Source organism: Geotrypetes seraphini, chromosome 6 (genome assembly GCF_902459505.1).
Source record: "Geotrypetes seraphini chromosome 6, aGeoSer1.1, whole genome shotgun sequence".
NCBI classification, from domain to species: Eukaryota; Metazoa; Chordata; class Amphibia; order Gymnophiona; family Dermophiidae; genus Geotrypetes; species Geotrypetes seraphini.
The window spans coordinates 218739214-218756004 of NC_047089.1; the positions used below are offsets into that span (position 1 = coordinate 218739214).

Consider the following 16791-nt stretch of genomic DNA (forward strand, 5'->3'; position numbering starts at 1 on the left):
TTATCCGGATTTTCTTCTATAAAATCTTCCTTAGATGTATGACATAATAAGTCACTCAAGTTTTTATTTCTTGATTGAGAAAAAAATGAATCTTTTGTTTTCAAAACAAGGAAGCGTTTTTAATAGAGGAAGATGTTTTTTATATTTCTTGATCACCTGTGATGACATACGAGTTTGTTTAATCACACATGGAATTATAACATCATCTGAATGAGGTCTTTTGTAATCTAGCAATGTTTCTCTAGGATTGTACAACGCACGTTTTTTAGCTCGTTTAACTATGTTTTTAGGATAATCTCTTAGCAATAATTTATGTTCCAATATCTTTGCTTCTTGTGTGAATTTATCCTTAGTATTACAGATACGACGGTACCTGAGAAACTGCGCAAAAGGAATGCTATTTTTAAGATGGATTGGATGCATGCTATTGAATTTAAGCAACGTATTTCTGTCGGTTTTTTTGCGATGGACTGAAGTTTCAATGTGCTGATCTTTCATGTAGATTTCCACATCTAAAAAACTGATGTTCTCAACACTATATGTCATGGTGAATTTAATGGAATGATGACACTGATTCATTTTATCATTAAATTCTATAAGTTGTTGCTTAGTCCCCAACCAGATGATAAAAATATCATCGATAAATCTCCACCACTTAAAGACAAGGTGAAATTCTGGCATAGTGTAAATCAGTGTTTCTTCGAACCAGGACATATACAAATTCGCGATTGTTGGAGCGAATGAAGCACCCATTGCTATTCCAGACAGCTGCTTAAAGAATTCACCATTGAAAATAAAATAATTATTTTTCAATGCAATTTCACAAAGGTCCCTCAAAAACTTCGTATGTATGTTATCTTGAACATATTGTGAATTCCTAGAATTCCTAGAATTCCTAGAATTCCTAGAATTCCTAGAACTCCTAGAACTACTAGAATTACAGAACATAAAAGCTGTTTGAACACTCGGAAATTAACAGCCCCAATAGTGGCTCATTGCATCCAATCTGGCCATAGATTTGAGAACTTAAAAATGTTGGGTCATCGAGAAATTACGCCCTACTCAGAGAAGAGGAGACAGTAGAAGAATGCTATGGCAGAAGGAACAACAATGGATTAGCCGGTTACAAACCTTAGAGCCAGTGGGCTTGAATACAGCTTATGAATGGCAACCATTCCTTTAAAATTCATTTTAGATGTTCCGTATTGGGGTTTGTTTGGCAGCGAATTGGAAGTGAGTGTGTTTGACCTATCGTGCATCACGTAGGTGATGACGTCAAGACGCCCGGTTCGTGTTTTATTCGAGCCGGGCGCGTCTTTCAGTCCCTGTACCGTCTTGAGAGGAGTCGGCTCTATTTCCAGCAGATAATTAGAAGCAGAGAGATATTGGAGTTGATATTGTTCCCCTGAAGTAGCCCTCGTCGGGCGAAACAGAAAGTCTTTTCTGTCGGGATCTTGAATTGGAAGCCTTTTGGTGAAAATCCTCGATTTCAGATGAGTGTATTTTTTCACGATTTCAGATATATGCTACATATCTCTAAAAACTGCTTATACTGATTACTTTCAGCTGTAGTCCTCGCCAATTAATGTGGTTAAGCTTGGGATTCGGGCCTTTTTCATTGCTTGACATATAAACTAAAATTTCATATATACAAAAAAGACTGTGAAAAATAACAAAAAGAAGACCTCGTGTGAATGAAAGATGTGAGAATTGATTATTTATACATGTTTTGGAGTTTTTTATAAACCTGTGATGATGAGTGGATGGTTTGGGTACTTGTGTAGTCCCAACGACCCTCAATTGAGGTTTATTTTTCTCCTTTTCATCTTTTTTTGATTTTTAGTATGTCAGCTGTATTTGTATGTTTTTTGGTCTGGATGAATCCCTGCTGATAACTAAATCGGATAAAAACGTATTTTCAATATATTTACTATTAGTCTTACGTTTTTGCCTCAAAACAAATTCTTGAATTCAGGACACATTCTCTTGTCTCCACCACCTCTTTTGGGAGACGCGGTCCACGCATCAACAACCCTTTCTGTAAAAAAGTATTTCCGTAGATAACACCTGAGCCTATCACCTGTTAACTTTATCCTATCCTCCCTCATTTCAGAGCTTCCATTCAAAATGAGACTTGACTCATTGCATTTATGCCACGTAAGTATTTAAACGTCTCTATTATATCTCCCCTCTCCCACCTTTCCTCCAAAGTATAACAGATTCAATTGCCAGCACCTGCACAGGTGAGTACCAAAGTTAAAACTACTATTTATGCGGTCTTATTTGGTTGCTTAGCTATGTGGGCACTGGCACAGAATATTGCCAGCTCTTGTATAGCTGCCAGCACCTCCCCCAACTCTGGTCTCGAAACGTTCCTTTCCAGCCCACTTCAAAAATGGCCGCAGCAGCACTACCAGGTTATGTGCTTCTGAATATCAGCAGACAGTCCACTGAGTGTGATTTAAGTAGGCAAGAGCTTTTGCTACCCACTTGAAATTTGTGCATTGGGCGTAAGAAGGGTGAGAAGCACCCGGGGCCGTGGTCCCCTCCCCTGCCATCTTTTCTGCCACCCACCTCTATCCACTCCTTCCCCACCTCCTATCTTCCATTGTACGTGTGACCCTTCCCCTTCCCTGCCGTACTTTTTAACATACTACGCACTAGCAGCAACCCTAACCTCTGCTCATGTCAGCATTGGCTCTTCCTCTGATGTAACTTCCTAGGTGCGGGGTCCAGGACGTGAAGTCAGAGGAAGAGCTGCGCTAGCGTGAGCAGCAGGTTAGGGGGAATGTTAAAGAGGTATGTGGGGAAAGGAGCGAAGGGGGCGGAGAGTAGGAAGGGAGCTGGCACCTCCCCCATAGACGGTGCCCAGGGCAGACCCCCCCCCCCCCAAACTCTATGCCCAATTCTATAGCATGAGCACCTAAATTTCATAGTACACAAAACTCAAAGGGGGTGTGGCTATGAGGAGGAGCATGGATGGGTCAGGGATGCTCCCAGAAATTAGGCACAGTGGTATAATACATGGATTTGCATGTCCCAACTGTCATTATTTGGTCACAAGGATTTACACTAGCTTTGTCAGGCATTAAGACCTCATGCTCAAAGTTAAGTGAGCTACGCGAGTCTTCTGTACTCTGTGCAGAGTGCTCTTTATAGACTACAAGCTTAGCGCAGGATCTTAACAGCATCTAACTTTGGATGCCGTTTGCTGAATCTGGCCCCTCAGTGCTTATTTTCAGCACTAGACACACAAATTAGGCTCCTAAATCTAGACAAATGATTGGCAGGTCCTAAAATTAAGATGAATTTGCAGATGAAAAACTTAGAAGCCTAAGTTGAGCTGAAAAAAGGACACAACATTAGAAGCTCAGCTTGGGGAGCTGCTACTCACTTACCGTTGGGACATCGGAGGAGACTCTGTTTTGCTTCCCCCGTGTCTCCTGCAGCAGCGGCAGGGCTCATTGGTGATCCATCGGGCAGCACTGGAAGAGACGGACCCCTGATGTCATCGGTCCGTCTCTATTGATTTCCTTAAATTGGACACCGCTGCCGCCGTTTACTGGGAGCTGCTACTTACTTACATTGGGACATCGGATGGAGACTCTGTTATTGCTGCCCCGTGTCTCCCGCAGCAGCGGCAGGGCTCATTGGTGATCCATCGGGCAGGCACTGGAAGAGACGGACCCCTGATGTCATCGGGTCCGTCTCTATTGATTTCCTTAAATTGGACACCGCTGCCGCCGTTTACTGGGAGCTGCTACTTACTTACATTGGGACATCGGAGGAGACTCTGTTTTGCTGCCCCGTGTCTCCCGCAGCAGCGGCAGGGCTCGTTGGTGATCCATCGGGCAGGCACTGGAAGAGACGGACCCCTGACGTCATCAGGTCCGTCTCTATTGATTTCCATAAATTGGACACCGCTGCCACGGTTGCAGCCGCAGCCGCGCGGCCAAAGGGGCGTGCCCAAAGGGGCAGGTTTGCCCCTTGGGAGCCCCTATGGAGCAACGAGGAGGCCGAGGAGCAGGAATTCAGGTCGTATAATACGAATCTGTCAGATCATGGGGAAAAGGAAAATTAAGCCTAAGAGTTCAACACCTGCTGTATCCGGTCCCATGGACAGGCATTTGACATTTCTGATAATCCTCCACAAACTTTACTTGATATGAACTCTCCCATATCGGGTGCATCAATGAGCCCCTCGAAAGGACTCCCCCCCCTTCACCCAGTATCAAGTGATAGCGGGAAAACTATTCCCGCTACTTCCACAGAATATGTGTACCCTCTACTCAGACAAGTAAAATTAGCTTTCACTGAAATACCTAAACCACTTGAATTTTCAGGATAGTCAGGATGTGATCCAGAGTAGGTCCACTATGGTAATAATATGCATGAGTGAATAGATAAAAGTTAATAATGAAACTTTACTTTAAAAAAAGGCTGACAAAATTTTGTGGAGATTTGGTTAGAATTTTTCCCGATGTCTCAAGAGCTACGCAATTAAGAAGGAAATAATTTTTAAAACTAAAAACAAGAATTTTAGCTCTTGCGGCATCATTTTATCTAAAATTTCCATGTAAATGTCTTGACAAATTACAAGACATTGAATATGTATTTTGGATCCCATTCAATTGCAACAATTCTTAATAGTTCGAGAACAGAAATGAGTTTTTCTTTCTTTTATGTTTCACTACTGAGAAAAATTGGAGGATGTAAGAGTCCCAAATAGTAGGGACTGGTTTAAGATATCACAAGCTTGAATCAAGAACCAATTCGTAGTTTTCTTCTTATTTTTGTTAGTTGAAATTTTAGCATGTCTTCCCACTTGTTGTGGGCTTGGAAAGGTGTTTGTATGTATAAGCATTGTTAATTTTGTGTAAGAATTCCTTTTTTTTTTCTTGGTATCATCTGATATTGTAATCATTAAATTTGCAAATTTTTTTAAAAAAAAGAAGCTCAGCTTTTTTGGAATATCGAGCCCTATATCCTTCTAGCTTTATACTTTGAGAAGCTGCTTTTTACAGGTTAGATAAACTCCAGTTTTTATCAGCTTTCTTCAGCAGCAGCTGAGGTTTTTATCCATATCACACCAGGTCTTGGAAAGGCCATTGTTGATTCGCACTTCAGCTGCTTACTTCAGATAAACCTTCTCAGCTTTGCAACTTTTCTCTCACATTCTCACTCCCAAAATACTTACAATTAACACCCTTTTAAACAAAGCAACCGCAATCAAACTAGGAAACAGCTCCCTCACATAACACAACAGCAAATAAATATAACCTCAAGTTTGTACTCATTATAAAATCCTCTCCATATCAGACACTTCTTTACCCAGAGAGTGGGTGGAGGAGCTGGAACGCTCTTCCGGAGTCTGTTGGAGGGGAAAACACCCTCCAGGGATTCAAGACTAAGCTGGACAAGTTCCTGCTAAACTGGGACGTATGCAGGTGAGGCCTGGACTCATTTTAGAACACTGGTCTTGACCAGGGGCTGCCACGCGAGCGACTGCTGGGCACAAATGGACCACTGGTCTGACCCAGCAGCAGCAATTCTTATGTTCTAATAGCCAGGGCAAGTGCTAGGATATAAGGAACTGTAGGCAAACCATCAGCTTTGTGTTCCATTCTCAATTCTTATTACATTACATTACAATTAGTGATTTCTATTCTGCCAATACCTTACGGTTCAAGGGCGAATTACAAAAGAAGTTATCTGGCCATTTCCAGAGGACTTGAAGAGAAGAGCGAGTTGTTTCAGAGAATTGGGAAGAGTCTTGCAGTGTTATGTTTGTCTTCAAGGATTTCTTGAATCCTTGAAGACAAACTAAGGTGCGCTAGCATTTTTACGCACCCAGGAAATTACAGCGAGCTACGCTTCTAGAACCAACGTCAGCTCAAGGTCCTAGTGCATGCAGCAATGTAGCAAGCACTATTCCGTTGCATTAAAGCCCTAGTGCACCTTAGTCAGACACCTACACCCCGAGATTTGATAATTATGCTCAATAATCACGATTACCCCAGAATGATCCCATAAAAAAACACATCTGTACATCTTAAACTCAAATATTAAATTTTGTGTGGTTTACGACAGTGTCTGGAGAAAAAAGGGACTCCCAACGTTTTTCCAAATTCCCCCCCCAATGTTCTACTGCAGCAGAAACTTCTGCCTGAAATTTGATTCATTTCTGAGTACTGTACTTAATTTTCAAGAGGATGGATCTCTGTTTGGACCCACCACCACCCTGTCCCCGCAGGCTCTGCCCCATTCCTCATCCCGTCCCCGCTGGCTCCATCTCTGTCTCCGCAAGCTCTGCCCTCATTTGGGCAAACCTCAAACACTTATTATTTTATACTTCATCTTTTTATTAAAGTATAAAAAGGGACAATATTCTGGCACAACTGTTTCTAAATCACAAATATAGCCTTCCTTTTTGATCTGATTTCATACAACATTCCCAAAGGGTCAGTTGCCTATGTTTTACACAGGAAAACAAAAGAGGCGACCTATGCTGCTCAACATCTTCATTCGCAGTCAAGACCCGACACGTGTTTCGGACACGAGGGCTTGCCTCAGGGGTCCGATTCCCAATGCAGAACACCGCATCACAATTGTCCTCTTAGAATGAAAATGTTCAAGTTGGTTTGGTGGTTACACTAGACTGTTCACTTCACAACGCGATCAGGCATTTTTTAGCGATTAATGAACCACCATTATTTTGACCTGAACATGTAAGCAAGCAGCGATAGTTTTTAAAAAATATTTTCCACATTTAATGCGCATTTTATATGTAGAACAGGGCTCTTATGAAATTGCACAGTAGAAAAGTTGGCACACAGAAAGAGTGCACTTGCTGATTCTCAATCTGCATCTAGACATTCCAGGAGGTATAGTTTGGGAGAGCAGTGATGGATGGATGTACTTTACCAAAAACGTGAGCACTTGCATAAAACACACACACACATATATATATATATATATATATATTTATATATGAGGTCTGTTCAAAAAGTTCCAGGACAGTTTGAATTGCATGCTAATGGGAAGGTCTTTTGAGATGTGCAAGGTGACATTGAGTAGCTTGAAACCTCACAAGTAACCTCCTTTTTTCCATTTGTTGATATCTGTTTTTGTCTCTGAGCTACAGCAGTTTTTGTGAAAGTGTGTTTTCGTGATCAGCTATTTTTCATCTTGTGCAACCTCAAAGAGCAGTGCTACAGCATGAAGTTCTGTTTTATCTACAGAAACTTATGAAATGTTGAAAGTGGCTTATGGGGAACATTTCATGAGTCGTGGAAGGTGTTTTGCATGGTATTCACCCTTCAAAAGTGGTCATGAATCAGTAGAAGACAATTTGCAAACTGGGAGACCATAAATGTCAACTGATGATCATGTTGATCAAATGAGGGTTATTGTGCATGCTATTCGGCAATTAACTGTTAGAGAATTGGCAGAGGAATGCAATATCTCCATTGGTTAATGTCACAAACATTCTAATAGAGAAGTTGGGGCTGTCTAGCACTGCGGCAAAAGCTTGTTCCCACAGTTGATGACTGATAACCAGAAAGAACAACCGCATCATGATTTCTTGGAAATTTTCTTTAGCAGGAAGCAGGCAAATGAAGATGAAACATTTCTTGATAAAGTGATAACTGGTGATGAGACATGGGTCTACGGTATGACATGGAAACCAAAGCTCTATTGTCTGAGTGAAGAACCAAATATCGCCAAGACCGAAAAAAAGCTTGGCAAGTTCGGGTCAAACATCAAAATGATGTTAACAGTTTTATTTGATGGTCACGGCATTTGTTCACTAGAATTTCTGCATAAGGACAAACCAAAATTACTATCTGAAAGTGTTGAAATGACTCCGGGAGGAAGGCGGTCTGAATTTTGGAGGGAGAAGTCAAGGTTCCTACATCATGACAATGCACCCACTCATACCGCCATCAAATTTCATGAATTTTGCTCAAAAACTTGATGACAGTTCTTCCCCAGCCACCTTACCTTCTGACTTGGTCCCTGCTGACCTCTTCTTGTTTCCTAAACATAAATCCATGCTGAAAGGAAAGCGATTCAAACACCATTGAAGACATAAAGCAAAAATTTGACGCAACAACTTTTGGCGATTCCGGAAGATATGTTTAAGGACTGTCTTCTAGAAGTGAAACGACATTGGGAAAAGTGTATACGCCATACCATTTTGATTTCCCCTAAAACTGTTGGTGAATTTTGACCACAAGATTCAGTTATTGGCTGAAAATGGAATGACAATACTTCACATTCAGATCAAAACGATTCTAATTACTATTTGATATTATTAATGGTCTTGCCAAGGGATATCAGACCACCTCCAGAACACTCCTAGTTCCCTTAAGGGTTCAATTCCTCATACTTCCCAATATGGCATACCTTCCGCGATTAAGATCTTCACAGCGCATAGTTAGTGATGTTTTAAGTATTTTTAATTGAAATTTTTATGATTTTCTTGCATGCTCTGTTTTCAGCTCCCCAGCCTTGATAAAGAAACGAGAGAAACGCATTGGTAAAGGGGAATGCAAGACTTAGAAGTTTGAAAAGCTAAGTCATTTAAAATTATTTATTTAACTTATGGAAATGAACTAAAAATGGATGAAATATGTAAATAATAAGCACAAACAGAATGAATATAAAAAGAAATATTAAATGATAAAAAGAATATACTAAAGATAAAATATATATATATATATATAATATAAATATATATATATATATATATATATATATATATATTATATATATATACAAAAAGCAAAAAAAGCACAATAGGTATACCATATTGGGAAGTATGAGGAATTGAACCCTTAAGGAACTAGAGTGTTCCGGAGGTGGTCTGATATCCCTTGGCAAGACCATTAATAATATCAAATAGTAATTAGAATCGTTTTGATCTGAATGTGAAGTATTGTCATTATTGAATAGAAGAGAATCAGAAGTTAAGCAATATGGCTCAAATGAAAATGGAATGGCCATTCTCTACAAGAAATGGAGGGGGAAGCCTAATGGTTAGTGCAGTGGACTGAGAACCTGGGGGAACTAGGTTCAGTTCCCACTGTAACCTGCTGGTTAGTGCTAAGGAACTGGGTTTGATTCCACTGCAGTTCCCTGTGACCCTGGGCAAGTCACTTAACACTCCACTGCCCCAGGTACATAACTTAGAATGTAAAGCCCACTGGGGACAAAAAAAAAAAAGTACCTGCACGAGCATAAAAAGTTAGTATATCAAATGCATGACTCTTTACCCTTTAATCCAGTCCCCATTCTCCTATTGTTTCTGCCCTTGGTCCACCCACCTCTACCTCTGGCTCTACAGTTCCACTTCCTTTTTGCATACAAATTAAGCCTGAAGACTAGCATAGGGCATGGACATATGATGCAATCTAATGAGGAGCAGAGTCTCTGGCAAACTACATGTATAGTAATAACGAGAAGTTCTAGTGGAAACCCAGAGCCAAATTGGTCTGGCAGAGAACCTAGGAGGCCAGGGGGGTACCAGTAAGAGCTCAACAGGAGATCTTGTCAGCTCCCACTTCCCAAGATGATGGAGTTCTATAGAGGAAGATAGCAAAAACAGTCCTGGATACAGAGTGATTTCTTTCAATGATCACCCTCTGCTGCAGGCAGGTAAGATATAACCTTAACCGCGTGGAAAGGGATTAACTTACTAAAGTCAATTGGCCTTTTCATGCCAACCTGGCTTTTCAGCAAATTGTAGCTCTATCCTTCCCCCCTTTCTCTCCCCCCTTCTACACGGATAAGTTCATGTAATCCTTTTTCTTCTTCTCTACCCACTATTTTAAGTTCTTGTAAAACCGTGTCGAGCTCCATTCTCATGGAGATGATGCGGTATATAAACTTAAGGTTTAGATTAGATTAGATTAGATCATCTACTATGCTGCTGTATATCTGTTACTATGTGCAGTTCATGATAAGATGGTGTGACATGTCTGTGTACCACGTACCTGAACAGAGGCGCATGTGGTAATAACGTTGTCGTAGACACTGCTGCTGTCATTAACATCATCTGGAGACATGGAGCTCTTCTCTGTTTTGGCTGGGACGGTGGCCAGGGGCAAGGATGTTTTTGGAATGATGGTGACATCAGTACCATTGCCAAAGGCCTGTATCGCATTTCCTGGAGTGAGAGAAAAATCAGAGTATAACTGGGATGATACAAACAGTTCATTCCATTTCAGCACCCTGGAGTCACATCCTGCTCTCGGTCACAGGATATTGCAGTAACTTGATGGCTTAACAAGAAGGGTAAGCAATCATGCAAAGCATGGTTCATGGAATTCTTTCCCTCTCCACATAAATGCATATGTGCCTGTGTTGGGGGGTTGGCGTGTATATGTATGCTACTGTGTGAGTATGTGTCAAAATGGAAGTGGGATAGGACAATGGCTTTTCCAAAAGTAGAGAAGATCAATGCGATCATGCAAAGCATAAATTTATTCAGTCCATCCACAAAAGTGTGGACCCAATACAGAACTGTGTTTCAGCGTACAATACGCCTGCCTCAGGGGTCAAATACACACTGGATCTTAGCAGAAAATTCTAATTCTTCTACAAAGCATTCGCTCGTGTGTCTAGCTCTATGGATGTTCCGTTTCGCTTGATGCTTCTTCTGGAGCCTGGATTGTGCCCTGTGTGTCTATGTGAGAAGTGAATAACAGAAAAACTAGAGATCAAACTTCCACAGATAGATCGGCAATACCAACAGCAACAAGGTTGACAAAAGGACAAAACCAACCAGCGATGATCACAAAGCTCATTGATATTTAGTGAATCGCGTCCCTGCCTATTCTGCATGCCGTTGCCCTCATTTGCATGCACGGATCGGAGGATGGTCGGAAGACAGGAATGTGAATTGGGCCGGGGTCGCTAAGGTGTCGCAAACTGATCGGTACACAATCGGTTTGCTTTGTGAATCTAGCCCATTGTGTCCAAACGGAAGTATCCTTGAAGAGAGCACAAACGATTAAAACTGTGTCTTTAAAAAAATGCACTACAGATCATCAGCAAGATGAACTAGCAGGACACCAAGTGCAAGGTTTAGACGCCTGAAGCAGGCTTTGTAGCCACGACGTGATTCATGTCAGATCTAAGTCCAGCCCTTGTTTAAGTATACTTCTCCCTCCGTATTCGCAGTTTCAGCAATCGCGGTTTCGATTATTCACGGTTTTTAGCTTGCTGGCTCCTCCCCCCAAATTACATCAGCTTGTATAGAGAAATCGCTGATTCCAAGCCTTTACAGAGAGAAATCGCTGATTCCCGGCACTTTCTTCACAGTGTTTTGCCTCTCCTTCAGGAACAGGCCAGATCTCCCACCATGTTATTCGCGGTTTCACCATATTCACGATGGTTTTTAATAGAAAACAGCGAATAACATATGAAAAAGTTATTCACGGTTTTTCTGTATTTGCGGTTCTGTTAATCCCCTATCACAGCGAATACGGAGGGAGAAGTGTATACAAGAGCCTTGTGACCATTACTGTTGGTTTTGTGCTTTTGCCAACTCCGCTGTTATCTGTATATTTATGTGAGGAATATACATGTTGGTGCATATCTGTACATGTGTTTTTGTATGTTGGTATGTCTGTACGTGCTCACTTTCTTCTGTTTGCCTGTGATCAGGAGAGAAGGTGAAAGGGGAAGGCAGCGAGAAAGATTCAATTTCTTAATTGCAGGTTGCAGTGAATCAGTGTATGTACTGAAGCTTTTGAAGCTGCTGCTTCCACAGAAATACACTCTAGCATTTTTTAGGAAGGAATTAATTCATCCAGTGCCTCCCAATAATGCACACTTCCCTTGTACACACAAAAAAATTATTTCTCCAGATAACCTCCTCCCCTTCTGGAACTAGAGCTGCCTTCCAGACCTCTGCCCCGACTGCCTTCCTGTTGGCTGGGTCCTATCTACAGTCTATGTTGCTAGTTACAATAGAACAGGTAAGGCAGGCTCATAAGAACATAAGACAAGCCATAGTGGGTCAGACCAAAGGTCCATCAAGCCCAGTAGCCTGTTCTAGGTCACTAGTACCTGGCCAAAACCCAAGGAGTAGCAATATTCTATGCTACCGATCCAGAGCAAGCAGAAGCTTCCCCATGTCTTAATAACAGACTATGGACTTGTCCAAACTTTTCTTAAGACCAGCTAAGCTATCCGCCTTTACCACAACCTCTGGCAACACATTCCAGAGCTTAACTATTCTTTGAGTGAAAAAATTATTTCCTCCTATTGGTTTTAAAAGTATTTCCCTGCAAATTCGTCGAGTGTCCCCCCAGTCTTTGAAATCACAGACAGAAGGCAACAAGGAGGTAAAGACAGAACTGCAAAAAAAGGTTTTAAACTCTGAAAAATGTCCAGACATTCAGTACATGATGCCAAAATATCAGCACTATGTGGTGTCCTCTAAAGGGCACCCTCTACAGGATAGTGCGTATCGCTGGAATCATTCTGCACTCAACTCTGGGCATGAGCATTTACTTCTACTGAAACCAGGAATAAATCACGGCATGCAAGTTGGGCATGGATCCTCCCCCCCCCATTGTATAACATTACGCACATTTTAAGGGAACTTCCCTGACCCACCCCTCATCATTACACCCACTTTTCAGATCTGCAGAGAAACAACTAGATGCTATGCCGTAACAGGATGTATAAGTGAAGTCCAGCACCAATCTGCCATTTTTGGGCCATTTTGGCACCTTGCTTCCATTTTAATGTTTTTCTATGCCATAATGCATAATCCTAGGCACCAATAGCATGGCCTGGGTGCCTATAAGGTGCCGACGCGGCCAGCGTTTTGTGAATTTTATTCTTAGTTCACTGCTTCAGGGCCAGTGGCAGAAACATCAAAGCATCTTCAGAAGAGTGCTTAAAAACTTCAGTCCTGAGAGTCTCTCCCTGTTTCTTGTTTCCTGAATAATTAATAATCACTATACAGAATACTGTTGATGCACCTCCTAAATAGAGTGATTCCCAAGCCCCACCAGCTAAAAACTCCTGATATCACTTCTGCCACATATCTTTGAGAGAGCCGATCTTTGCCGGCAGCGAGCAGCGTGACAAATACATACTGCTTGTGCAGGCCCCACAGCCTTCCTTCTGAGATCAGCTGCCTAAAAGGTATGCCGCAGCGGGCTTGAGACACCGGGATGCTGGGTAGAGTGGCTTGCTCGGGCAAGATAGGGACAGCTTGAGAGACTGGAATGCTGGCGGGCCGGATCTCCCGGGCGGGATAGGGGCAGCTTGAGACACCGGAGTGCCAGGGAGCCAGATCGCCCAGGCGAGAGAGGGGCAACCTGAGACATTGGAGTGCCAGGAGAGGTAGTTGGATTGCCCAGGCAGGAGAGGAAGAGATGGGGATGAGGCGTGACACATGGACTCAGGTAGTTTGTTCCAGGCATACGGGGCAGTGAGATGAAAGGAATGATGTCTGAAAGTGGCAGTGGAGGAGGGGAAGCGTGCAGATAAAAGCAACTTATCTGAGGAACGGAGTTCTCGGAAATGCGTGTAAAGAGAGACAAGGGAGGAGAAATACTGAGGGGCTGCAGAATAAACACTTTTTTAGGTTACTAATAGGAGTTTGAACTGTATGCAAACGCGGATAGGGAGCCAGTGAAGTGATTTGAGGAGAGGGGTAACATAACATAACTTTATTTTCCTATACCACCTTAATCAAAAGAATTCTAGGCGGTTTCCACAAAAGAGCAAAACTGGACAATCAGTGAAATACAAAATAGAAAAAATGAATACAGCTTGTTGTATAAAAGACATTAAAAATTTAAAATTGATAGGAAAAGATTAGTTATGTTTAAAAAGTAAAGATAAAAAGCACAGATTAAGAAATGAATTTATCAAATAATATTGTCTTGATTTCTTTTCTAAAAGCGCCATAGGACAACTTGGCTCTGCTGATATAGTTACCCAACCAGGACTGTTGTTTGCTTGCTTGGAAAGCAAGCATCCTTTTCTAAATAAGACCTGAGTTTACAGCCTAAAATCTTTGGGTAAGCAAATAAGTCGCACTAGTGAGTGCAGCGAGGTTGGCAGAAGATAAGTCGTGCAGCAGAGTTTTGCACAGATTGCAGGGGAGAGAGGCGGTTCAGCAGGAGACCTGCTAGAAGATAATTGCAGTAGTCTAAGCATGAGGTTACAAGGGTGTGAACAAGGGACTGGGCAGTGCACTCCGAGAGGAAGGGGTGAATTTTGGAGATATTGAAGAGATACAAGCAACAGGCTTTCACAATCTGTTAGCTGAGCATAGAAAATAGAGATCGGAGTACAAGAAAACGCTGAGGTTACGAGCAGAGGAGAAAGGCTGAAAAACCACTTTTTTAGTTAGGCTTGACTAATTTTTCATCAGCTATAAGATATCATCATTGAATAGGTGTCTAATATGATGCTGTTAACCCTTTCAGGACCATAAGGATCGTAGGCCAATTTTTGTGGTTTTGACGACATTTTTATGGTAAAAAGGGCTTGCAGATGCCAAAAAATTGATTTTTTTTGTGAAATATCATTATTTTTTTTTTAAAAAAAATCACACTTCTGGCTTATGGACAGTGTGGCAAGTGAATCTTCTCGTCAATCTGGCAACGACGCTAATGAATGAATGTCGGAACCAGTTTGTTTACATAAAGGCAGTATCCTATGGAATCCGTACATATCAAATTTAGAACTGTAGACTATCCCAATCAAAATTTATAGGATTTTAAAGTTATGGGACAAATATGTCCCTTGGTCCTGAAAGGGCTAAGTTATGGCCTGAACTAGATTTTTAGGGTCTAATACTACTACTACTATTTTTCATTTCTATAGCGTTGAGAGGCATACGCAACACTGTACATTTAATATTCAATAGATGGTCCCTACTCAGAAGAGCTTACAATCTAATTTGGACAAACAGGACATCTCAGGGTTGGGGAGTTTCTAGCAGAAGGATTGATACGATGGGTAAGGGTAGCTGACGGTGAGTGAGTTAAGAGTTGAAAGCGGCTTCAAAAAAAGTGGCTTGGATTTGAATACGTGCTTACTCTGGCAGCCTGTTCCAGGCATACGGCGCGGCAAGAAAGCAGGGACGGAGTCTGGAGTTGGCAATGGAGGTAAAGGGTACAGATAAGAGGGACTTCCCCGATGAACGAAGTTCACAGGGGGAAGCATAGGGGGAGATGAGTGAGGAGAGATATTCAGGGGCTACAGAGTGAGTGCACTTGTAAGTCAGTAATATTCAGAAGACCAGTATCTGGCTAACTTTGAAATGGATAGCAGCAGGACTTACAGCGAGAATTTGTAACTGTGTTAGAGCTAATGCCATTAAGGCTAGGGTTACCAGACTTCTGGATTTCCCTGGACATGTCCTCCTTTTGAGAACATGTCCTGGGGTACGGATGGCTTTTCAAAACCTGGCACTCCTTCTACTACCTCCGCCAACTGAGAAGGATTAAACCCTACATCTCCACACCTAACCTAGCCCAACTCCTCTACGCATATGTCCTCTCAAGAATGGATTACTGCAACTCCCTATTTAATGGAATAACCAAAAAAGATCTCAAGCGCCTCCAACGGGTCCAAAATGCAGCTATCCGCCTCCTACACAGCCTCAACTACCATGATCCCATCTCCCCAGCACTCCGCGCTGAACAGTGGCTCCCAATTAGCCAACGCTGTGCATTCAAGGCCCTGGCAATAGCACACAAAATAATTTTTATGCCACCACCCCCTCCTACATAAAATCCAAGCTACCCATACATCCCCACCTGCACCCTCCGCTCAGAAATAGAGATACGCCTATGCATTCCCCCCGGAAGGTCCCTTCTCTCAGAAACCGCTCGCAAACGCTCCTACAGCCACTTCATTCCCCAACTCTGGAACCAACTCCCGCCTCAACTCAGACTACAGAACTCACTAATGACATTCCGGAAAATGGTAAAGACCCTCCTCTTCAACTAAAAGTCCCCTCAGTCTACACCCAACCCTTTAAACCCCACCTCTACCCTTCTTTCTCCATTCTAATCTTCTGCCTAAATTTCTGTATAGTCCACTCTCAGCCTATACTCAAATAACTCGTATCTAAACTAAACTACTTATATTTAAACTACTGTTCTTAATTTGCTGTATAGTCCCTATATTTAAACTGCTGCTCAGTCTCGTATGTCCAAGTATTTAAATCTACTGTATAATCTTGTATGTCCAATTCACTCCATTTTGAATGTTTACTTGTAAACTGTTCTGAGCTTCTGGGAGGACGGGATAAAAATGAAAGCAGTGCATGCAAATAGATCTCATGCATATTCATTGGGGAAATCCTGAAAACCCGACTGGATTGCAGCCCTTGAGGAGGGACTTTGACACCCTTGCCCTATAGCCAGTGATCATCCAACATTCCCTACAACTTCCCCCATAGCAGGCCTTCCCCAGCCATGTCACCCTTAGGATATTTCTGTACGGGCAGGCTATGTACATTCATTTTTTTCCTTACTGAGACATGAGTTCTCTGTGAAGTCCCGTACAAATTTCTCACATTCTTCCTCCATGTTGCCACTTCCTTTGCATGTGCACCAGGGCGATACTGTGATGCTGCTGGTGCTTGCGTCAATGTAGTTTGGAGAGATATCAAATCCTGAGGAGTGGAAAAACATTTTAAAATCAGGACCCTTAATCAATGTTCCATCTGCTGTGCTGGGATGGGGAGGGAGTAAAATGATTGATGAGCATAGATTGTAAATGATGATTCAGACACAGTGAAAG

The 16791-nt window shown here is 42.1% G+C and overlaps 1 protein-coding gene across 2 annotated transcripts in view; it reads right to left on the reverse strand.

The window, feature by feature from the left end:
- Positions 1 to 16791, reverse strand: part of GFRA2 (GDNF family receptor alpha 2) — a 256914-nt gene that overhangs the window by 21334 nt on the left and 218789 nt on the right. For both annotated transcript variants that reach the window (XM_033950513.1, XM_033950512.1), the window contains exons 6-7: positions 16523 to 16663; positions 9999 to 10171 (exon numbers count right to left, since the gene is read on the reverse strand). In XM_033950513.1, coding sequence (XP_033806404.1) covers positions 9999 to 10171; positions 16523 to 16663 — 314 coding nt within the window. The remainder of the gene's footprint in view (positions 1 to 9998; positions 10172 to 16522; positions 16664 to 16791) is intronic.